The 25,407-nt window shown below is 39.2% G+C and overlaps 1 protein-coding gene across 5 annotated transcripts in view; it reads left to right on the forward strand.

Annotated features, from left to right (window-relative positions):
- dpf1 (double PHD fingers 1) overlaps positions 1-21,827 on the forward strand; it is a 45,981-nt gene extending 24,154 nt beyond the window's left edge. For 4 of the 5 annotated variants that reach the window (XM_088427601.1, XM_088427603.1, XM_088427605.1 and 1 more), the window contains exons 9-13: positions 10,730-10,849; positions 15,351-15,463; positions 16,405-16,548; positions 16,618-16,699; positions 17,225-21,827. In XM_088427601.1, coding sequence (XP_088283727.1) covers positions 10,730-10,849; positions 15,351-15,463; positions 16,405-16,548; positions 16,618-16,699; positions 17,225-17,295 — 530 coding nt within the window. In that variant the 3' untranslated portion in view covers positions 17,296-21,827. The remainder of the gene's footprint in view (positions 1-10,729; positions 10,850-15,350; positions 15,464-16,404; positions 16,549-16,617; positions 16,700-17,224) is intronic. The other variant, XM_088427604.1, reaches the window with a different exon arrangement.
- The last annotated feature ends 3,580 nt before the right edge of the window (positions 21,828-25,407 follow it).

Consider the following 25,407-nt stretch of genomic DNA (forward strand, 5'->3'; position numbering starts at 1 on the left):
TCAGGAGAAGAAAGGAAATGGCTGTTGCCTAGCAATGTGGTTTCCATGGATACCACCAGGGCTCCCACCTAAAGACTACACGGTTATGTACATTAAAAAAAACGGGACAGTCATGGATCGAGAGAGAGAGAGAGAGAGAGAGAGAGAGAGAGAGAGAGAGAGAGAGAAAGAAAGAGCAGACAGACAGAGAGAGAGAGAGAGAGCGAGAGAGAGAGAGAGAAGTGGAATGAAAAAGGAGCGGTGTAATGAGGAAGAGGAGCGAAACATGGTGGGATGGACAAAACCAAATCATAAAGAAGAGAAGCACAGGCCATTAAAAATAATATAAGGAAAGCTACATGAGGCAGAGTGAAGGGTACACAGACAAAGAGGAGACTGGGAGAAAAGCAAAAAATCTGAAAAAAAAAATCTCTTCGTGATTCATCATATACATTCCCCCAGAGTGTTGGGCTGGTGAAGGCAGAGCAATATTGGAGTCTGCTTCATTTGGTATTCTGTCTCAAGATGCTGTGCTGCGGCTTGCTGGCTGCTTGTTTTGTGGTTCCGCACTTGTGTCGGCCATGTTTGGATATGCTGCCCTCCCCAACCGCACGGATACGTGTGCACGCACATACACACGCACAAGCACACATACCAATACGGAATCTGAGCACTCCCAACTGCATCTCCCAAATCCACCCTCACCCTCAACTGATCTGTGTCTATTGGCATCTTATCTGGATATGACTGGATATCATAAAACTGAAAAATCCAGCCGAAAAAATGAAATGCGTTTGATTGAAAATGTCATTGTTCTTATGTGAAATTGATAAACAGAAACGAACACTCTTACTATATATGCTGTAACCACCTTTGTTGGATTGATAGTAAGGATGGAAGACACAAATCTCACGAGAGATGTCTCACAAAATTGAGTCCATGGGAATGAGACAAGATTTTTTTTTTAATTTATAATGTCAAAGAATGCCTTATGTACATTTTACAATTTTCAAAACGATTTTCTAATTGAGGAGACTGCAAGGAAATTGCAACTGTCCTTGTCTTATCTGCCAATGTTTTACTCTTCTTTTCTTCAACTGGAAAACCATAATATCGCCACACAGGTGATGTGAAAGTAATTCCTGTATTCTTTCTGTACGGGCTGCAGATATTGAGTATTTTGGTATTTGTATAAAAACTAAAGAAAAACACTTTTTTTTGCTTGGTGAAACACAAATATAAACTCATATGACCTCAATAGTTCAATAGTTGGTTGACCCCTGTGTTTTATTGATAAATACAAACTCAAATTTTAGACGACTCTCTTCCCATAGGTTTGGTCTTCCCATTGGTCAACAAGACAAAGTGACATTGACAGAACTTTTGTTCAAAATTGATAAGTAGTACGTAACGGTAACATGCAATCAGGGTCGTAGTCACGTCATGTACGTGCCTTTTCTCTATTCTCGCCAGCCAATAAAAAGCACTTGAGTGCTTCTCGCTAGCGACTAATTTATGCGAGATGTTGCGCTAAACACATGCAGGATCAAGAAATCTAATGGTGCTCTAATCCTGTAAGGTGCCATCAAACAAGAGCTTGTCCCATACCTAATATTTAGTATCAGCAGCAACAGTGCCCCTCTTGCACCACGATTTATTCAGAACAAAGCCAACACAACAGTTGTTTGCCACACCAATTTCAATACCTTTCCACTGTATTACTTTTATCTTTCAGCCAAAATGACGGTTTGTCATTTGACAGTCCGTGTTGTAAAATTTTGAGCACACGCTCAAAGCTATTTCACCCTGCAACAGAATAGGATCTACAATTTGCATCCTAACTGAGGGGACAGAAGCTTTTACTAGTTAAGTGGTTATTTTCAAGGGAGAGTATGAACATGCAAAAAACACATGAACACAAAGACACCTTTTATTTGGGCTGAATTGCAAGGCTGAGATGTGTCTTTTCACCCATCTGTGGCTATCTACTAAATGAGCTCACAAGTGCAGAATGCAGGACTTGATCAATTTGTGTATGTCCTTTTAAGTCAGCGTGATTACGCAGCAGCCATAGATCAAGTTTGATTATGCACCAAGCCTGCTTCTCTTCTTCTTTGCGATGTCATCCCTGCACGCACTTGTATTCAACACGCATGCATCCAGACACACATCTTTGTGAGTTACGCAACCTGCAGAGTGAGTTAATGTGTGTGTCCTTAGTTTTGGCCACACATTGGAAACTAATTTCCAGTTTTACTGTCTTTCTGCAGATTTCCTGCACTTGTGAGGATCATTTTGGTGGACCCTACAAATTCAGACCTCTTTTCATGGGTCAAGGCTTGCTTTTAGAGTATAGGTTTGAATTGAATGTTGCTTGAGTTTGGGTAAGTGTTATGTTTAGGAAATTTGTTGTGATGGTTCAGGGCGAGGAAATGCGCTATGTAAATGGGATGTCCGCACTATAATAGAACGCCTCCTGTGTATGTGTGTGTCTGCGTACATGGGAGGTTGTTTTATGTATGATGGCTGCAGTGGACAAGGGACAGATATGGCCAGATGTATCGCAGGACTGAATTCCAATTATTATTATTTATTTATTTTTTTTACAGGTAGTGTGGAGGAAAATAGGAAAAAAGTAACAAAAAGGAGCTCAGGCACAGTGCAGAGAGAAAAACAGCAATAATGAGAACATATGAAAGTGCAAAGAGGAAGGGAGAGGATGAGGATGGGGCACATAGGCAAGGGAGGAATAAGGGATGAGAGAGAGAGGCGGTGACTTTTCATCTGTGACTGACGGTTTCCATCTGACTGCATTCTTGCCTCTTCGTCTGCCAAGAAAACCTGAAAATGTCTCCTTGAGCTTCTTAGCCATTGTGTCTGCAACAATGCACATGTACGGTATAGACATACAGTAGACATATTTTCTTAATCAGAAATGGGTTCTGTGTGAGCATGTACTGTGTGCGTGTGTGTGTGACTGGACAAAGCAAAGAGACTCTCATTCATCACATAATATAGAGAAAGTGGGGGATGGGATCGAAACTGGACAGCCAAAGTTATTAAGTTAAGACTCGTAAATTTGTGTGTCTTGGATGTGTATCTGTGCATGTGTGTGTCTACTGTACTGTGCTTTACTCCTAAGAGGTTCTCCTCATTAAGCAGTGAGGCGACAGGAGTGCAGAGTGTGCTTTCACACACGGCTGCGCCGATACAACCAGAGACACATTTTTTTTCTACCTCCCCAGCTCCTCTTTATACCTGCACCTCATCGTGCAATTCTTTTTTGTTGCATTCTCCCTCTGCTTTGCCCTTTGCGTCATCCATCACTGAAATCCTTCCTCGTCTCGTTTCTACGATCTTCCCCTCACTATGCCTCCTCTCTTCTGTAATTATATTTTCATAATTACATTTGCTAAGAGCAGGTACAAGCTCATTTACTGAATTTCTAATCAAAACATATATTTTCATTATACACGTCTTTAGTTATTGGTGTTGCTACAATGGCCACTGGCTGGAATATTATAGTATAATGAGAGATTCTACTAATCATTAATAATGTGATTGCCTATATTAGTAACATGATTGATAGGAACAGCGCTCCTCCCAGAATGAATTCGTACGGTTTTACGACACTGCAAATTAAAAATTCAAAAACATAATATTTGGTAGGGTTGGGCATCTTTTGAATTTTGACCATTCCAGATCTGATTCCTTTGATTCAACGGTTCTCAATTCCAATTCAAAACAGACAAAATAAAATGCTCTTTGTCATTTCATAAGCTATTTAGTTCATTCTCAGATACTGCTTGAACATTAAAATTCATTAAAATTGTGCACTTGACATACAGTTTAAAAAAAAAGAACCTCAGGAATGTGAAAAGATTAATCTACTTTTGAGTTAAAAGGCAGTAACTTCTTGCTGGCACACAATGTACGTACCTGCTGTAAATAATTTCCCTTCCCGGTTTGATTTTTTTAATTTTTATTTTGCGGCGAACAAACACTTATTAATTTACCCGGTATTATACTGTTGATTGTTGAATGTGCCGCATCAACATGGTTCCAGCCAGATGTCTGTGAAAAGCCCCTACTTCCGGTGCTAACAATCTAGCCACACCAATCTTTAAATTAGCGCGGCAATTAGAATGACTTCTTCGTCTTTTCTCACCACGGGATGGTGACGATCCTTATCTAACGTGTAACTTATTCAGCGCCATGGAGACGCTGATTGCTTCGCAACCCCAAAACAAACGAGTTCAGACAAACATGACTTGAGAAACGAGTTGTTGCTCGTAGGCCTTTGTTTTTTAAGAGCACGCAACCCTCGAACTGCATATTTTGAGCCTTGTAGCATTAAAAGTACAGCAACATGTAAAACATTAAAGAAAAAGGATGTGTCTGGACACCACTGCTCCCAAAGGTCCATTGCCTACTACAGGCAAAGAGATGAAACCAAAGTTGAATTGTTTTGTTTTTCTGACCTTATTCAGATGTGGTGTGAGACCACTCAAATGCATCTCTCGATCTATGTCGGGACCCAAATTAAAAACAAAAAAAGCCACGTGCAAAATTAGGTGATATGTGTCACAGTAGTTCAATGCCCAGTTTATTTTTTCGATGCCCAGTTTATTTTTTCGATGAGGTGCTTTTGGTGGGTCATCTTGACCTGATGTGCAACATTTGCATTTTCCCCGCTAAAAATTAAAAACACCCACGTATATTAGTTCTGAAGTATTTTAAAGGACAGTCATGTCGAGGATTTCAAAAATGGTTAAAATGTTGTTTTGTGTATTGGCAGGAACTGAGTTTTTATGCAAGAACATTTGCAGAATATGTTATTTACTTTTCTAAAAAGAATTACGTTTGTGGCACAGTCAAATGACATTAATATGTATTCTCGTGATTAATTTATCTCTAACTTTCAGTTTGCGATAATGTGTTACGTCACGTTGCATACTACTGAATGAACTCTACCTGAATTTACTCAGTTTTACTTCATTCACTAAGGGGGTATATTTCCCTTCAGCAAAAACAATCTCTTAAGAAAGACTTGTAATAAAGTCACTTAAATATCACAGTTTTAGTTTGTTAGCATTCCATTCCTGCTAGAATGGTACTGAATTTAACATAAGCTTAGTAAATCAGTTTTTACTTGCAACACAAATAAACAATTACTCTCAATAACCTAAAAAGTTAGCACATCAGTAAATCAGAAATTCATATTGCTGTATAATATATTCCAATGTAAAACAAATAATGTACAAACATATAGTGCAGCAATACCGCATTTCCAGTACTGTAGTGATTTAAGATTTAATGAAGAGTTTGGCTGAAAAGAAGAATGATCAGGTATACTATTTAATACAGCGACTGGGACATGTGGAGGAAGGAAATAAGATGAAGGGGTCAGAGAGCAGTGAAAAAAGAAGGATGGGGTAAGGTTGTGTCGGTGTTGGGGGAAACGAAGAGGGGGAGAAAGAAGGAAGTGGGGGGTGGTATTTGTGGATTCATCGCTTGCTGGATAATTCCCAGGAGCATGTCTCTCCAACACTTGAAAGCTGTGAAGTGTGTGGTTCTGCTCATACTCCTCCTGGTAATTGGAAGGGGGTGGAGGGAGGGGGGGATGTGGGGGATACGGCAGAGGGAGAGGAGGGGTCAGTTAGAGAGTTATGGGGGTACGGCAAATGTATGAAAGAGACAAAAAAGTACGCTTTAGTGTATCACTGAAAATATGGGGCTTAGGAAGAAGATGTACCTAAGACGCTGTTTTACTGTATATACAGTATACAGTTACGTTTTTGCTCATTACCTTCAGCTATTCTCCTCCCTCTTCTTCTCTTGTTTGGCCAGCAGTGGCGTGTCTATGGTTGCAGGCTGTTTCTGAAACAAGGCCACAGGCATTTAATCATTGATGGGCTTTTATTTTCCCTCTCTTCGCTATAGGCCAGCAGGCAGCCTTGACTCAAATACGCCAAGACCTGCTGATTCACTCCCTGCGGTCTTCAGACATGCTCACAGGCTGCGATACAAAAACCGGGAGAGATACACATGCATGCACATATATTACTGTTACACACACATGATACGTTTTATTTGTGTGTGTGCCTGTCTGGCGTATCCCATCAGGGATTCTGAGGCCCAATCAAGTGACCACAAACATAAGAACACAGTCGAGATAAAAGTGTATTTGACCATAAAAAGGAGACAATGCTGCGTTTGCTTTTGCTCCGGGCATTAAAACAAAGCTTTATAATGCGCAGAAAAAAGCCGGCTGTGTTGATTTTCCTCAACATGAAAATACTTAAATACAGATATATCCACTCAACAAGCGCAACATTAGGTATACAGTACCCGGAAAAAGGAGGATGAGATTTGCTGCATCATAAACGCTGTATTTAGAAATCTGCTTACACCCCCTCTTATTCCACATGGCTACAATTGGTGAAAACATACACATTTAGCATATTTAAACTTACTATGTAAACTTATTTGGCATATTTAAAAAAAAGAATGTGTGTGTATTTGTTTTCAGTCTTCTCGCTTCAAAACGCACCCATGAAACAAAAGAGAATTCAACATTGTAAATTTAAACAAAGACATGTTCCACCAAGTCATACACTGTTAACATTATGCAAAACACCACAGATGGGCAAAAGAAAATTAGCACCTAAGTGAACCTTCAAACAACCAGTAATTTAATTCATGGCACTTCAACGCAAAAAAACAACAAATAAAACGACACTCAAAAGCAGAGCGACTATTAGCGCAGGGTAGAGCTACACTGAAGCAGCTTAACTCTGAAGTCCACCTTACCTGTATTGTTAAAAATCCTTTTAAAAAATGATCACTTACACTCCCAAGTAGCGGAGACATGATTGATGAAGATCAAAATATAACTCATCTTGGATTGACACTGGAAGAATGATTTTACATTGGTATGTAGGAATTGTTCTATCCCTATATGTGCCTTGTGTTTTCCCGGCAACCACTGTTTGATTGTACCACCGCATGCAAACTAAGAGCACAATAATAAACATGCTGCACTGTTAAATCAATACTAAATTGCAATAAGAAATCATTCTGGTGTCCTTCTCATTATGCGGTTTTAGCAGCAACAGCAACAAATTTGACACATTTACTACCTTAAGTATTAAAACTCAGTGGAAGCCTGCCAAATTACATACAGCCAAGTGACATAAATTAAAACAAAATGCACCCCTCTGCATGAATTTTAGTATCACGAGCGATTAAATACAGTACTTTTATACAATATTTTATCAGGTAATATGAAATGTTATATTTTGTTGATAAATTACCAAAATTAACATATCAAGTCTTAGTTTTGTTTAGCAAGTATGAACAACTACATTTCTCATCACTGCAAAATCCATTTGCAAGTCAATGGGTTGTCATTCCATGAGACCTATAATATTACAGTCTTATATGAAGTGATGATATGAAAGATCATATTTTTAATAAACTTAAGCACAAACCAGGACCTCGCATATCTGTTGCCATCACAGGTTTGATGAAATACAGGTAATATTTCCCATAATGAAAAGCTGATGCCGCCCAGATCTCATAATGTTATCGCAAGCAAAAAGATGATTAAAATTGCGATACGGCTATCTGTCTTATGAAGTTAAGGTAACACTGAGAAGCCATGACCAGCATTACTCTAAAATCCGCATTAATATTTTCTCCTAATAAAGCTGTGGTGATTTTAATGTCTCAGTATATATTAGTGCTGTCAAGAGATTAAAAATTGAGAGATTAAATAATTAAGATCATACTAAATTGATTTTTAGATACATTTGGTTATTGGGACAAATCAAAATTGATATGCAACAGTGCAAATGTGGCTCCAGTCATTTATTTTCTTTAATAGACGTTAACGGATGCATTTTTAAGCATTTACCTTTTTCTGCTTTGAGACTAGTCTCAAGTGCTGACTGTTGACTTTTTTTTCAACCAACAGGTGGTCAAAGTTCAAGTAATTAGAAAATAGCATTAAGATGAAAGATTAAGATCCTGTTCGTCGCAGAATGTTCGTTCTCGAAGGTGAATGTTCTCAAGTTTAGTTTGGCAATGAGATTTGCTTTGGCTCGCTACGATTGCATCTGTTGCTTTTATTTGCTGTTGCTGTAGTTGCAACTGGGTGCTTTGCATTTAGCTGGTGAGTTAAAACTTCTTACCTTCTTACAAAGAAAGCATATGACACTACTTCTAGCAAAGGTGGCATCAGGGCTTTTTAAGTTAAATTTTCCATTCATTGGACCTATAACTCTCACATTCTCTCCCATTTTCGCCTTTCTTAAGATCCTGAACTTTCCCTTCCGCCCACAGCAGAACCCTATCAGGTTGTGCTAAACACAATGCCAGACAATCAGTGCTTACTTCAGGGTGCGATTGACCTTTGTTTTCCAACTCACAACAAGCTTGATGCATAAAAACTTATCTAATCATCGAGCAGAAAGCATAAAATTAAGGATTAAAAATTGGATTGTAGTGATTAAAAAAAATAACATCTTAACTGTGACTGTAATGAATTTGCAAATAATCTATCTATCTATCTATCTATCTATCTATCTATCTATCTATCTATCTATCTATCTATCTATCAAAATTATTATGGTCCTCAGAGGTTTTAAGATAGATCTTGTGCCCCCCCCCCCCCCCCCCCCCCCCACACACACACACACACACACACACACACACACACACCACTACCACCACCACCACCCTGTCCCCACTCTCTTTTCAATCACATTATCACCCTCTCCTCAGCCACTACCTTTTCTGGACAAACAAAATTCCACCCTGGAATAGAGGGATTAATGACCTCTCGCTCATGTGCACACGCACACAAACACACACACACACACACACACACACACACACAACCGCATGCTATTGTCTTTGTGCATGTCTGTGGGTTTATCTTTTGCTTTTCTTCACGACAAATTGTTTCTTTGTTGTTTGTGGGAGTCCGTTTGCATGCATTCCTTTGGATAATCCCCTGGTACATTAAAAAGGATCATTCATTGCTTCTTCTTGAAAAAAACACACATGCACAAAAACATCGTGCAGAGGTCATGTGCTTCCATTAATGGTGTTATGCAATCAACAGCAAAAGACAAGACAATATTAGAGATAGACATGGAGGCTGAATTGCCGCTCTGCAGCGGAATTTGACAGTTTTTCACAGCAAGGGATCTGTGCCCTCTGGTGGTAGGAGGACACGCCTTGGTGATGGCTGCATCTCAGACCAATAAGACCTGTATGCAATAACAGCTAGACAGGTCCTGCAGTCCCATCAGATAGCAGAGATTTTATTTTATTCTTACATTTAAGTACATTGTTATGTATTCAATTTTACCTTTACAACTGTATGGTTCCATGATGTGTTAAAATATTCAAGTGAAAAGCGCAGTGGCTTTTCTGTGCTGACTTTACATGGCCCCTGTGCGTGTGCAGGTAAACGGTATTCTGCTCACCAGTTTATTGAAAAATAAATACCATTATGGTAGATTTCTGATTAGTCTGAATTGCCTAAAAGTGTGAATACGAGTGAGAATGTTTGTCTATTCAGTATGTGCTATGTGACAAATGCTGATAATGTTAAACTGTCAAGAGGTGTGATGTTTGGATGGATGGATGGATTAACTGATATACTCTAAGGAATTTTATCACAACCCAGAATAAATACATTGAAATTTGCTTATTACACATATTCATTAATTATTTTATCAAGTTGTTAGATGCTATTTATTACATGTTTCTTTACTCCATCTCCACGTATTCACTCGCAGCATTCTTCCATTTCATTGACTATACAGCTTATCCTGGTCAGGGCCGTGGGGGGGTTGAAGCTTTTTTTTTTTTTTCTAGGCAAAACAAAGGAAGACAACATGCCAGACTGGTCAGCAGTTATTCACTGGGTACATCTACAGTAGAGATAGAAAACTACATTCAGATTCAGACTCTCTCAGTAGAAATGGAATTCATGTTGTTGCTGCACCGTCAGAGACAAACACACAAACAGTCTCCTTAAATTTACCTTAAAATATTGTGATTTAAATCTCTCACACATGTGCAGCTTTTTGGTTGTTTTTGTGTTTTTGTGCGTGTGTGTGTGTGTGTGTGGGGGGGGGGGGGGGGGGGGGTAATTACTTTGAGGCTGCATCATTTGCAGAAACTCCCTGGCATGCAGTTCCTAGCAGTCTTCAACTCTCCGTCTTTGTCTCTCCTTCTCTTTCTCTCTCAGTCTCTCTCTCTCTTGCTCTCTCTCTCTCTTTCTTTTCTCTCTCTCTCTCAAACACACACAATCACATGCACACACACACAGGGCCTTGAGCCACAATCCCTCCAAGCACATCCTCAGCATCCCTCTAGGCGGAACCAAGCATTTGATGAACCAGGTGCAGTCCTTGCCAAAGCAAACAGATGGAAAAGTAAAATAAATATCTCCAGCTGAGTGTATTTTATGCTTCAGAAGTATATGTTTTAACTTTGACACATTGCTGTCAGAAAACTATGTATATTTTTTCATCTCAGTCATTTTGTTATGTGATTACTTTTATGTTTTTTTTTCCCCTTGTGCTGTCAAGAACGTGACATTGAGCTCGCTTGTTCAATGTTGAAGAACATAGAATTTGAATTTACAGTATAGTCCTCGTCAAGCATGCAGCAATTATTTCCTGTGCGGACTGCTTACTAATCTGCCGTTTCTTCTTTGTGTTCGCGACAGCCAAGAAAGCAGCAGATGGCTCAGTCATCGCCAACGGATACTGCGACTTTTGCCTTGGAGGCTCAAAGAAGACCGGCTGTCCTGAGGACCTTATTTCCTGTGCGGACTGTGGACGCTCAGGTAGGGCAAAGATGAAGGGGATGTTCGGAAGGACCAAGGCGGTCCTCTGTTGATGCACAGTGAAATGCCCTCCGGAAATGTCATACAGTCTTCATTATATAGTAGACTCCCAAAACTTAAAAGGACGGACCATACCAATGTTTTTTTAAGCCCATCTTCTGCCTATCATGTACAGCAGAACGATATGGCAATGCGACGACGCAACTAATCCACCTCACACAATATGGGCCTCATTTTATGTTCTTCACCACATTGAATGGACAAATCTGAGATTTCAAGGAGATGTTAAAAAATTAAGTCCAGTGAAAGCCGGGGGTTTCCTATTAAGAAACATAAGCGATACCATGCGAAGCAATCACTGTAAAGAATAAAACCAAGTAGCGTTAAAACATCCTTAATGTGATATATTGAAATAGCGCAAAAATCATATTTGTAAATGCAATTCAAACTTGCTGATTATGCATGTAACTCAATTATAATGCTCCCAACGCTTTAGAATTTCACATCATTTCACACAATCAAGACATTTGCTTTAAGAAACAACTATAGGCTTTTCTCACCAAGAGGACCTCTTAAATAAATACAAACATTGTCAGTGCTGAATGTATATGACTATATGATGATAAACCAAAAGCAAAGGTGAGCAGGGAGCCGAAAAAGAGATCTTTGGCGATAGAAGGGTCTTATCTCTTTTTCACTAATTTATTCCGGCCATGTCAACAAAACACACTATCTGATGACGTCCCAGAGGTCAAAATGGTAGTGGACATGACTGGAATAAATGGATGAAATTGAGACCCAACTTCTTCCTGAAATCATGTGTTTTCATTCTTTGTACTATCCAATTGCATTGTTTTTTTTTATGTTTGTTTTTTTTTATTTTTGAGCGCTAGCATATTGTATATAATAATGAGTCATCTCAGTAATAGGAACAAGATGGACTGTGTTTTCTACCCCACATTCCAACATTCATTTGTTTTGTTTGTTCTTAACATATTTTTATAAATTCATACAACAAGGGGATAAGATTAAAATAAATAAACAAGTAAATAAATAAATGCAGAAGAATCCTACGTAACTTATAAATAAACGTGATACTTGCTCAGAATTAAAACGCAACATTCCTGTAGTGATCATAGTGTTGTTTTTTTTGTTTTGTAAAATCAATATCTTTGATTTTGCCTTGTGTAAAAAAAAGAAAAATATTTACAATCATGTTGTTATTTGCAGGCATTTTCCATAAACCATTAAAGTTTTTTTGTTCATTTGTTTTTCTTATTCAATGATGACATGACATGAATTTACACTGTGCATAGTAATCAAGTATGCTGTTGTCTTTACATGTACCATTTATTACCTTATCAGTCCCATTGTGTCTTGGGTGGTGAATATATATAAAAAAAAAAAGGCGAACATTGTAATTATTTAATTATTTCAAAATGCACAGATTTCATATGACAGGTTTGCTGTATTATTATTCGGTTTAATGCACAGTAAATGTATGTATATATTGTTCGATGTTTCGTTTTTATTTAAAAATAAAAAATAAAACCAAAATGATGTACGTGATTTGTAATGAATAGGCTAAAGCTTGCAGAAACACTGGTATGGTCCTGTTCTTCAAATTGGAATATCGTAGACTTTATGGATAACACACACAAACATTTACAAAAGCACATTTGAGTATTTCAACTAAAATGCAAGTTGTAACTAAGTAAGGGTACTATGAAATGAAAATTCTTATTTCTTTTGCAGTCCTCACTCTAATGTTCAAGGTAATCAAATAAGTATAAAGATTGCCCAAGTAAACATAAAAAAAATAGTTCGGTCAATCCCAGAAGCAATAACAGAAATAAAGCTTAGTCTTTCACATTTCAATGAAGATATTTTGGGCCCACTCATGCAGAAATCAACAACACCGTTGTAAGGACAACCACAAATTTTCAAATGTATTCAAGTCTTGACTTTGACAAAGTCAACCAAAAACCTATTTGAAGTTGTTTTGTAAGGCCATTCAGAAGTTGACTTGCTGATGAGTTTTCAATCGTTGTCATGATGCATGTGCTTCAGCTTCAGACGGACATTTTCCTTCAAGATTTTCTTCTTCTTTGACGCCAGAGCGTGAAATTTTATAGATTTTTTTGCTGCTGCATCAGCTGTCAGTGCCCCGCTTGACCCCGCCCTGCCATTCCATCATCCATTTTTTCAAGCCAAAACTTGTAATCGTTGGTTCGTTGCTCTGTCAGCCAATCGTCGCTCTGCCATACACCCCTGTCATCGTCATCACCGCCAGCCAAAAAAAATGATACCGCTGTCATCCCACTAAAATATGAAAATAATGAAACCCCTGAAATAGTACTATTAAATAGTACTCTCTACAGCTTGGTCTTAAACCAAAGCAAAAGCTAAATATTACAGTCTTTACTTCAGTCATCCAAACTAAGCAAATTAATTTGAAACAGAACGCCCTTATCATTCACCACTTCGAGTGTGTGTTGTCTAGGCACTAGTCTACAAAAACTAATCACATCTACTAGGGAGCAGACACACATCATTGTGGCAGGCAGACCTATCTCTTTGTAGACATATTTTCAGAAACGGTTTTGTTTTATGTTAAAAAAAAAAATTCACGTGATACATATCACCTGCCACATACACTACAAATAAAAAGCAAGGTTCTGCTGCCTTCAATTTACTAGATAATGCTTTTATTTATTTCTTACTTTCTAATTTAGATTATCTGGCTAAGAGCCAATCAGAGATTGTCACTTTTCAATGTGTCCATTGGTTACTGGAATGACATCACCTCTTTGTCCGCAGCAAGGCATCCCAGAATGTTTTGCTTAACTATGTGTAGGCGATTTATTCATTCAAATCACATTCAAAAAGCAAAATAGCAACCAAAAAAAAATCTCTTAATACCTAATTTTAAAAATCACTTTTAGTTTAGGCCTGTACAGTGTATGTGTTGCGCAAGATTTGATACAGTGTTCATTTAATTTCATGAAACCATGACTGAAACGCAGCAAAATTATTGAAATTACAGCCATGCATGCCATTTTCAGTGGTGAGAAAGTGTTGCACTTTCACTCTTAATTGTAATTGCTGCATACTGATGCACTAAAACTCAGCTAGTTATTTCTGGATACATGTATGCATCCTTGCAGCCTTGTTGGAATGTAGCTATGTTTCTATGCTCCCAAGTATACAGTTTAAACACTTCTCAGAAATGTTGAAGATTTTACTGGGTGAGGTGACAAACCGTCACCAACTGGTGGTGGCGATTAATACACAGGTAGTGATGATAACGACTACCAATTAAAATAACAGACCAAATCTAATGTTCCGTCCGTCTTAGTCTGTCATTTTAAAAATGTTTTATTTCATTCTTTTTCATTGGCGGCAAAACGCTGGTCCCAGTAGTGATGAACTGACCACCTTTGTTCGAGACACACACCTTTTAAAAAGTTCAACTTTTGCATCAGCAATTCATGGAACATTCTCCCCAAAGCCATTAAGATGTATTTGTGCAAAAGTAGTACAAGCCCTTATGTTCTTTGTAGTCAGCAGAGGCCCTTACCTTGGATTTCTGCCATTGATTCCATTTTTGCCCAGACTCTTCCGAATTGCTGGATCATGAATACTGACTTTAACTGATGCGACAGAGGCCCGCAGTTCTTCAGTTCTTGTCCTGGGTTTCTTTGTGACCTTCCAGATGAGTCATTACTTTGTGGGTCAATTTTTTTGGATGGACACTCAAGTGATAGTTTGGCATTATTCCATGTTTTTCTTTGGCTGTCAACATGTTTTGCTGGAATCCTTAAGTTCAATAATGGCATGACTGCCATATTTTTCTTGAATTTCTTTGGTTCATGGCATTTTGTTAGACCTTTTACAGATGTTTTGGTTGACTTTGTGTTGTCAGGCACATTTTGTTCGAGTGATATTTTTTTAATTGAACATACCTGGAGTAACCCATGCTCTGATGTGGTCAATAAAAATTAACTCAGCTTTCCAATTAAACAAAACCGTGACGAGCAACAGTTAATTCATGTTTTAACAAGGAGGAAACTGTTTTCTTTTCCCTCACAGGGCCAGGTAGCTTGGAATTGTTGATTTGAATACTCTTTGATAAATAAAAAAGACCATTAAAACTGAATTGTATGTATACTTGGGTAATCCTTAACTTTTACCATCATTTAAAATATTAAACTGATCAAAATTAGCAATTAATCATTATAAATCGATGCAAAATATGTGCCCTCTCACAATTATTTCCGCCATTTAATATAATGGGGTGTTCAACACTGTTGAGCATCCCAAATATGAACGAATCACGTTCAATAAATAATCCAATTAATGGATAGATGGTTGGCAAAGCTCAAAGTACAGAGTGCGGTGGTGAAAACTGTGTGGGCGTGTGCGTGCCGCTGTGTGTCCGTGTGTGTGTGTGTGTGTGTGTGTGTGTGTGTGGGCGTTTGTGTGCATGTGGCGCACCCAGGCCACCCGTCCTGTCTGCAGTTCACAGTGAACATGACAGCTGCAGTGAGGACTTATCGCTGGCAGTGCATCGAGTGCAAGTCCTGCAGCCTGTGTGGCACCTCTGAGAATGACGTAAGATTTCACTCAATAGGAAATTACTGGAAAATGTCACAAAAATGTAAGCACTGTAATTGGTTTCAAATGAAACGTTTGCCTAGCAACAGGATTGCCACTGCACCTGCTTTGTGCACATGTGCAAATAGCAAGGCCTGCTTTTGTGCGCTCCTGCTGAACACATCACTTTATGAGTGCAGAATGAAACCAGCAAAGCTTTATCTACAGTAATTACATAGACAGCATTTTGTACAGCATTGTCCCAACTCCATTTATAACAGACCATCTCAGTCCATGTTCCTCATGCACACGTGTGGCTGTAAACATACAAACACAGGTTTTTCACATCAGTTTATTGCTGGCATTTAAACTCGTCAGCAGAAAAGCGCTGACTGAAAGATGATACTGTATTTCCGATTAGTACAATTATTATATATCATGTTTATCACACATCAGTTTTTAACAGGTAATACCCAAATTGCTGTACAGAATATGACAAACACAGCAGTCTTAAATGAGCGGCTTAAATCCCGCTCGAGATGGGCTTGACCCGGTGTTCGAATTAAGCAAGTGAGAACGGGCTGGCAGATCTATGAGAGGGAGGGATGCACCACTGTGGGAGTGGTCACAGATGACTTCAATCCTAGCCAATAAAGACCCTCATTCCCTTAAAAAGTGGCATCTTAGTTATGCACATGGCGGAAGAACATGAAATAAATTAAGCACTTGGAGGTCACCACTCACCCACGATCATCAGTGTGACCACCCCAACAGCTATGTCACTCAGTGGGATGATTGCAGGAATATAATACATTGATAAAGATGGTTTGATGCCTGCTGTTTACATATTTATGTATGGAATGCTTCACATTAGACCAGTGGTCAACGCTGCGCTGGTGTTAGGTGTGGTCCGAGCAGGTTTAGATCCACTTTCTTCCACCAAATTGTCACTCCGCCAGGTGCATCTCCAAGACACTCCTTCAGCTGTGCCGAACCGCCCAGCTTGGCGGAGAGCCGTCTGTCCACCAAATTGGCAAACACGCGCAGCAAGCCTTACGATGATAGGAAAATCAGAACTCACCGACATTTGCGCCACAGCGCAGGTGCGCTGTCTACAAAAATAGTGTCCTCTGGGTTGTCAGTTGAATTGAGCTTTTATTTTTGTGTTGCAGGATCAGCTGTTGTTTTGTGATGATTGTGACAGAGGTTACCACATGTACTGTCTGAGCCCTCCTATGTCCGAACCTCCAGAAGGTATGTAATATCTTTGCTAAGCAAAGCTAGAAAAAGCATAGTACATACGGTGAGATGTTTCTAATATTGACGAGTTGTAGTTTATGTTCATACACTACTGAATGTTAGTGGGCGCATTCTAGTGCACATTCCTAGGCTTGAATGTTGTCATGGAAATAAGTAACATACACTTGTCTGTTTCCATGGCGATGGCATCACTTTAGTGCAACACACTGTCTGCCATGTTTCGGCCACACATCTTCTATTTGTTTTACTATGCGCAGTTCAGCAAACATTCATGAACTCTCACTGTATTGACACGTATGCAGCATTTCGGATTCTTAATTAATGTCAGAAATTCCAAAACCATACTAACCTACTTGTCAAATCCCTTCCATCCGCTAACCAAATGTGATGCTCTGTCTTCAAGCTTTCATTTACAGCATTACTTAACACTCTGAGATGAAGGATTAATCTAAAAGCCTTTACAATACGCAGTGATTGAACTCACAATTTGTGTGAATTGTGTGTGTGTGTGTGTTTCAGGAAGCTGGAGCTGTCATCTGTGTTTGAGACAACTGAAGGAAAAGGCCTCAGCCTATATCACCCTCAATTAATCTGGAGAGCTAGCTATGCGTGCCTCGTCCACTCGACCCTACATCCCATCCCAAGCGTTCCCTTTGTCGCCCCCTGTCTGTCTGTGCCTCGGCTGCCCTCGCGAAGAGTGCCGATGCCGCTCCACATTCCGACCTTGCGACCCTTTGACTCAGCACAGGACCAAGCAACTTCATTTGAACATCTTCTGAGGAGAGTTACACTGCAACGTCCGGCAACCATTTGAGTGGATGACACAAGCCCTAACATACAAAAACAAAGAAAAACACCTACGTATACGGACACACGCTTTTCTACTCTGATGCAGCAAAATTCATCCACTGGCAATAGGTTTGCTCACTAGACATACACTCCAGTCTGCCAAGGGCACTTTGGAAGAATACTACTCCACTGGAGTCCACTTAAGGGTCCTCAGAAGAGCCCTAATGATCTTTGGCTGCAACTCATTCAAGTAGTGAGTGAGAATTAACAAGACGGAAAGCAGAGTACGCAGCTTGGAAGACCCGATATAACAACGGGGCAGTTTCTTTCACTCATATCAACTTTGGAAAAAACAACTTTTAAGGCTGACGCAATGAACTACTTCTGGAAGATCTTGCAGCCCCGAGCAGTTTCCAATAATTGTACAGAATTCAGACTCATTCTAAATACGCTCTTGAAGACAATTGAACATCTAATGTGGAGCTCAAAGCACCCTGTATGGGGTCGCCGTAAATGATTTCAGAATGGATTATGAAAACTTACAGTGTCCAGTTCTTGTTGAGATGTGGAAGCAGAGAGTGGATCCCGAATCAGCGGTCTCTGATCAAACGACTATTTGGGCGTGGGAAAATGGCTCTTTAGGCTTAGGAAGTCTCCAAAAACGTTCCACTACAGTGAGACACTGACTGTGAAGCCAACACATCACCACATGCTTGCATATTGTCAGTGGGTTGAGAATGTAGGATTGTTGTGTGGATAACACTGTTTGTCTGGCCTTTTTTAATGATCCATTTTTATTTGTTGTTATTACGTTTCTTTTGCATGGCGTTATTCTGAATGTTTGGGAAGTGTTTATAACTGAACTTGAGAAGAAAGCACACTTAAATCGCAATAATGTCTTTGTGATAAGAGCTGTTTTGGCCAAATTAGGCGTGTTTTAAACTATGTATGTTCGTGCGTGGGTGTGCATCCGAGCAGTGCAGTAGTTGTAGCTGGCTCCACGCTTAACCGGAGCTACTTTACGAGAGGCGGTGGCAGTTGAGTCGGGGTATACCATTTGAATGTGAGGAAAACCAAGATTTTCCTGTTCAAGCATTCCGGCAGTAATGCAGGTGAGACCAAGTAATTGTTGTAAACAGGAAATGTCACAAGTTATTGCTCAAGTATGTGAAAAACCAAATTCAAATGACTGAGTCTTGGAGTTCTCACTGTGACACATTATCTACCAGGTATTTCACAGCACCAATTCTTGGGTGATGCAGTTCATGTGTAATTTTAGTTTGTTTTGGTGAAGTCTCACTCCTCTGTCATTCTTTCATTTTCCGTGTCTTTGTTATAACACCCTCAATAATCAGGAGCTCAAAGGAATGGAATCAGCAGCGATTTTGCTTTCTATTTGTCGGTTTTCTCGAAATAATGGCATTTCCAGATCAAGTGTTTGATTTAACTAACAACAACTATAAGTCAAGCTCATAAAGATCAGCTGTAGTTGCATCTAAATATATTTGCCTATGTGTCACAGTCATTTGCATGATTGACACATGTACAGTAGTAGCATAACATACACATCTGTGGGTGTGGCGATCAAAGTTCCTGTGAAGCCTCATGCGAAGCCTCATTAGACTTTCTCTCTCGCTCTCTCTCTCTCTCTCTCTCGCTCTCTTAGTCCCTCTCTCTCTCTCGCTGTCTCTCTCTCCGCACAATAAACCACTAAAACCAGCATGTACATATTTGTCACTCAAACAGAAAATACAATGTTTCATTAAAGCTGCTTCATCATCATCATAATCATCATCTGCATCAGGAAAATGATTTTAATAAGGATGCATTGGTACAAAAATTTGGGGAATTTAAGCTTTTCTGAAAAGTCCTGTGCAAATCTTAACCCATTGTGTGTTTGTATGTGTGTGTGTGTGTGTGTGTGTGTGTTTTTCTTCTTCCAGCAATGCTGTACTCCTATGCAGGACTAAAACATCATTCACTACAGTACACCTCCGCCAAAGTCAAACTCTAACCCTAAAATCAACAAATAATGAACAATGCTACCGTATTCATGTTTTGTTTGTGCGTCTGTTCATTAGTGAGTTTTTTTCCGGGTTTATGGGAGGTGAAGAACCACCTGACAGTGCCATTATCTTTCTGGAGGGGCTGAAATATGCATTAGTGCCACACAAACCCAAACAGTGAAAATGAAATCCTGTCTGCTCCTTAATCAAGTTTGGTTTTGTATTATTTGCATTTTCCAGCATCTGGCCTAGTTTTACTTTGACAAAATGACTGCTCTGGATAAAAAAAGGACAAAGGAGAAAATTGCCCCGTACTGTATACTCCTTCAGAGCAATGGCTTTTTTTGTTGACATATGATACAACCCTTTTGCACAATTGCCACTGTGAATAGGTCCAACACTGAAGTTGACACTTGGAAGTTGGGTAAAAGTAATTCTCCAACAAGGTTTGGTTTCAAACATATGCACCGAGTGCCCATGATTGTGAGAATAGAAGCACAAAACAACAGACACATGTGACACTATACCTCAAAATAGACTGCTTGTGCTACACACAAATGAAGACTGAAAAGATGACTTAGATACATAGCTGTACAATTAGGCATCGAGACTGACTACACCGTTACACATATGATTTGACAAATGTTTTTCAGATTCACAAATATATCCACAGTTTTCACGTGTAAGTCATGGTGTAGTAACAATAACAACTCTGTATGCATTTATCATGACTTGACCATTTTAAATTCTCAATTTTCCTTGTGAGATTTTGAATGGGCATTTGTGGATTGGTTGGCATGCACTTTCATTTTTTAAACAAACATCAGGCTTTTGGAAGATTATTCGCACATGCAGGTCCTTAAATATTCTCCCTATAACCCTAACCCTAACCCTAACCCAGCATACACAACAAACACATGAAAATTGCAGATATATTTGCAGATCTGAGAAACTTGTGAATTATCGTAAATATGTTTGTGGATCTGAAAATCACAAATACGTTTGTGGATCATAAAAATGTGTGAAAATCGCAGAAATATTTGAGGCTCTGAAAAATGTGAAAATGGTGTATTTGTGTGACTGATTTTGACACAATTCTCCTAATTACTCTCCCCGTCCCACCGACTGGTGAATCAAATCGGCACGAGGCTGCCAATCACGTCACACACATATTATCACTTTCAACATGAAAACACAATGTAACGACACAAACCTTTATGGTCCATAACAACACAGGTGTCAACTGAAATGTTTCCAATTTCACATTTGGTGGCCAGTGATGGTTTAGATCATAACAAACAGAAACAAAATTATATAGCTTTTATTATATGTTGCATTCTTTGGTCTCTTCCCCTTTCTCGGTCCATTTGCTCTCTCAAAGCCCTGAAATGTTGGCAAATGCACATCCATGGGCTGAAGTGAAATTAGCAGGCAGCGGTACAAAAAGGTCATGTGCTAAATTTTGGTCATTTCCGGTGACAAACCCTTCAAAAAACTTGTATGTTTACATGTGCTTAAACAATTTGAAAACAAACCTTACCAGAAAACAACGTGGCCATAAAACAATGTTTTATCATTTGGAAAAAAGAGTAAGGGCACACTAGCAGAATTTTTTCACTGTTTTAGCATGCTAATTATACTTTTGTTTGAAATTCCACTGAAGTCTGATAACAGGCTTCCACAATGTCCTGGTTATATCTATCCACTAAGCAGCCGTGTGTGGGTGTGTATGTGTGAGAGAGAAATCTTGATTTGAGTGGAAATAGCAGACTGATTGTTTGATGGAGGGTTAGAATGTTTGCGTTTTTGAATGGATGAAGCTGATGGTTTCTGAAAAGCCTTTAAAATGAAAAGCTTTCCTGGCACTTAATGGTGGACTCATGTTTGATTGTACTATGTGAGAAGGATATGGCAGCCATTTTGTGAGAATGGCATCATGTTGTAAATTGAACCCTAGTTTAAAAATGTGGCTTTGCAAGGTAAGAATCCCTTGGCTTCTGTTGTAAATTCCCAGTGTGTGATTTTGCTTGCACTTTTAAATTTCCCCACCAAAAAAAAGAAGATAATTGTAGGTACGTTTGTGCGTGTGCACTTATCATTTTTGTATCTTTTTCCTCAATCTGATTGTCATCTGTAAATAACCCTGGATAAAAAAAAAAGTTTTAATTTGTATTTTCTACCTTGAGAAGAGGATGAAATCTTCTTACACGCTTTTTATTCTCATGCTCTCATCACTGCAATCACTGTTTGTAAATTCAACAGTTTCCTTTTTTTCTTCCCTTGACTCAGTTTTTTTTTCTCATTAAAATGATGAGATTGAAAATCAATGTTTTCGTTGCCCGTTTGTCCATTTGAATTGAATGAATGTGGGTTTTTGGAGCATATATTAATGCAAGTTATTCAGTCAGGGGAAATGCGCTTACCGCATTTTCTTCCTATGATTGAGGGCAACAAAAGGAATAGGCTTAAAAATAGGGTTATAAAATGCCAGCATTTTTCTCTTGGAACATGTGTCACATTTATGGTAGCGGGCCTATAGAAAACGGATGGGTGGACATTGCCATCTCTTTCCTGCATTCTCCCAATGTAGCTGAGTAACCATTAAAATGGTCAAGAAACAACATTTTCCAATATATGCACCGAATTGTTTCTGTCTTTGGCTGCCTTGAAATCTGAAAAAACGGGCTACTTCGGCATCTGCAATTGTCTTCTGAAACCACTGCAGAAGGGAGCAAGAACACTTTGCTATTCAGGGCAGGTCCACTTTTTGCTCTTTGTGATGTACTCCTGCAGCCGAGACATTCATCACAGTGCCTGTGTTGACCAGACCCGACTGAGCCACAGCAGCAGGGTATAGCTGAGCTGATCAACCATTCCATTTTGCCATCCCTGCCTCCTTCTGCAAGCCAGACACCAAACTGCTTCCTTGAGGGAACATAGGTGTTTTAAATATAAAATGGGCTTTGAAAGCATGTTTAAATACTTCCCGAATTCAATATTTGGCAGTACTCCAACCTTTGCAAAACCTTCCAAGCCCAAACCCCCCAGTCACCACCATCTTCAAAACCTTAGAAAACCTCAGTCTGAGTGAATGCAGCACATTCACGTGCCTACACACAGACACACACACGCACACACACGCACGCACACGCACACACATAGAGCCTAGAGCCACCATCTTCAGCTTCATCATGCTGACCTCAGTTTCCCTTTGATAACTATGAAAATATTTGTGTGCGTGTGTGTGCGTGTGTGTGCATACATGCATGTGTTTGTGTGTCTGCCGTGTGACTTACCAGCCAATTACCACATCTCACAGACAGACTGAGACTGCCAATCCTTTGCCAACCAATCAGAGAGGGGCAATGCAGTGCTAGGCTGGGAAGTGGTTTCTATGGTAACCAGGAGGCCTGTTTGCATGGCGGCTGATGGAGAAGTGATGGATTACTGTAATGGGATGGACTGGGGCAGGGGGTGGTGATAGGGGAAGGCAAGGATGAAGCCACGGGAAGAGGTGAGGATGGAGAAAGAAAGAAGAAGGAAGAGAGATTTTTTTTAAACTGGGGGAGGGGTAGCGTGGGGGAGAATCAGGAAGGCTCATACATAAATATATTGGAAATGAATGCATCTGAAATGAAATGACTTAAAAATGAAAAATGAATGAGGCTGGACAATGAGAGGAATGGATAGAGGAGGGGGTGAAGAAGTGGAGAGGGTTTGAATTTCTGTTTGTAGATTGGGGGTGGCGGGACGGAATGTCATCAGTTTGGGATGGAATTCGCATTCTTTCTTGCGTTTGCCTTGCCATTCTGTCGAGCCATCTGAGGAATCGTGTCAAAATTAAAAGACAAAACTAAAGAACTTCCTCACCACAAGTGAATTGGATTCAGATATACTTTCACATTTGCATACTTGTTGTAGGTGAAGAAATACACAAGACGTCTTTAGAACTTTCATAAACATTTACACATTTCTATTGCTGCAGGTTTTGCATTAAAGCAACGAATCCTTGTGGTACGCGTTCAATTTAAACTGTATAATTCTTCATATTATGATTAATGTTTTAGTTCCTTGTGGTGGCTTGGTAAATAAAATACAGGACAGGTATTAAACATTTCTCCACCACAAACTGCAGTCACAGTAGGGAACATATTGTTCATCATTTTTAAGCACAAAATAAAACTGAGCATGGTGATCTTGAAAATGTCTGATATGTCCCATATTATGGAGCTCATCAAATTGTGCTCATTCACCTAATTAAATCTTTAGTTAATAAACTAATGAATGAGAATTTGAGCTTTGTCGTGATTGAAGCCTAACTCCAATAAATATTCTACTCTAATCGACCCAGGCCAGTGAATTGTTGAATTTTGCATTTCCAGCTTGAGTCAAAAGCTGTGTTGTGGCAGTTTCTTTTAGTCACTTCATTTGTTCTCTGAAAAGTATCATGCTTTGTGGAATAAAGTCCTCAAGCTTTTAAAATTATAACCCACCAAACTGTCAATTAATTGACCATAATTTTGTGCCATTCATGGTGATCTTTAATGACTGTCAACCTCAGACAGTTTGAATTCTTCAACTGAGGCAAACCTGTTCATTATTTATATTAGCTTTGATAACACAGCCCAGCAGACTGGATCATGAATTTGTCGAGAGCATTTTTCTGGTTGAGGTGCAATTGAATAATCTGCAATGGCAATTTAAATGGAAAAGAGGACAGTCAGGTGACGTGGGAAAGCACAATTCAACACTGCAACCTAGAGGCAGACTTAAGTAACATCTACTTTCTTCCCCTCGGGCAAAAACAGTAGAAGTGCTTGCACTGCCTCCGTGGATGGGGTTAATATTATTGAAACCAAGTAACCGCAATTCCCCATGAACTGTTTAGCAGGAAAGTTAAGTTAAATTAAAAAAAATATATATCATACTGTATGTGTTTGATTGCTTCTTTGAATGCGGCTCCTTCATTGTTTCAGTATCGGACAATAAAGTTCTATTATTTAAAGTCATTGACATTGATTTACGCTTTATTATCTGCCTGCCCTTTCTTGTTTATTATGTTTACACATGGAAAAAATACCAATCAAAACAATATGAGTCATTAAACATTTATTTCATTTCGGATCCATAATAATAAAACAATTACACTGTGCGCAGTAACAACTTCATGTCCTTTCGCCGAATGCCTTTCAGTTAGATTTATGCCGAGTAGTTAATGTGAAAAATGAATACAGAACAAAGCAATAGGAAATACAAGGCTGATTAAATAAAGACAGCTTTATTTAATGTAATACCCAATGTTTCCTGTCTGTTTTGTCACCTCCATGGCTTTCTTTGGCTTCATGTGATAACACCGTTATTCAATTTTTAGTGGCTAAATTTTATTCAATTGACTGTTAACAAATGAAGAAATTCAACTAGACTGAGATTGGAGGGAGCAAAAAAGTTCGTCCTTCATCCAGACATACTTCACAACTGGCACAAAGTTGCTTTTGGCGAATATTGAATGTGTGTTCTGCTTGGTGAGCAGGGGAGGGTTTGGGTGATAGTGTTCAGTGCTTTATTTCTGGGAAATAATCTTATTGCCCTGTAGATCTGAATAAAACATCTAGCAGCATGTTGCTTCACAAATGCATGTTTTGCGGTTCTCCATTCCAAGTCATTGTAAATGTGATTCACGTTTACATTTATCCTGGTTGGCATTAGCATGTTCTCCCCAAGCCGGGATCTCTCCAGGCACTCCCGCTTCCTCCCACATTCCAAAAACAATCATGGCAGGTGAATTGGACACTCTAAATTGTCATTTGTTGTGACTGGATGCATGAATGGTTGTTTGTCTAAGCATGCTCTGCAGTTGACTGGCAACCAGTTCAGGGTGTCCCCTGCCTACTGCCCATAAGCAGCTGG

Source organism: Hippichthys cyanospilos, chromosome 11 (genome assembly GCF_059441005.1).
Source record: "Hippichthys cyanospilos isolate Australia breed blue-spotted pipefish chromosome 11, RoL_Hcya_1.0, whole genome shotgun sequence".
In the NCBI taxonomy this organism is placed as follows: Eukaryota; Metazoa; Chordata; class Actinopteri; order Syngnathiformes; family Syngnathidae; genus Hippichthys; species Hippichthys cyanospilos.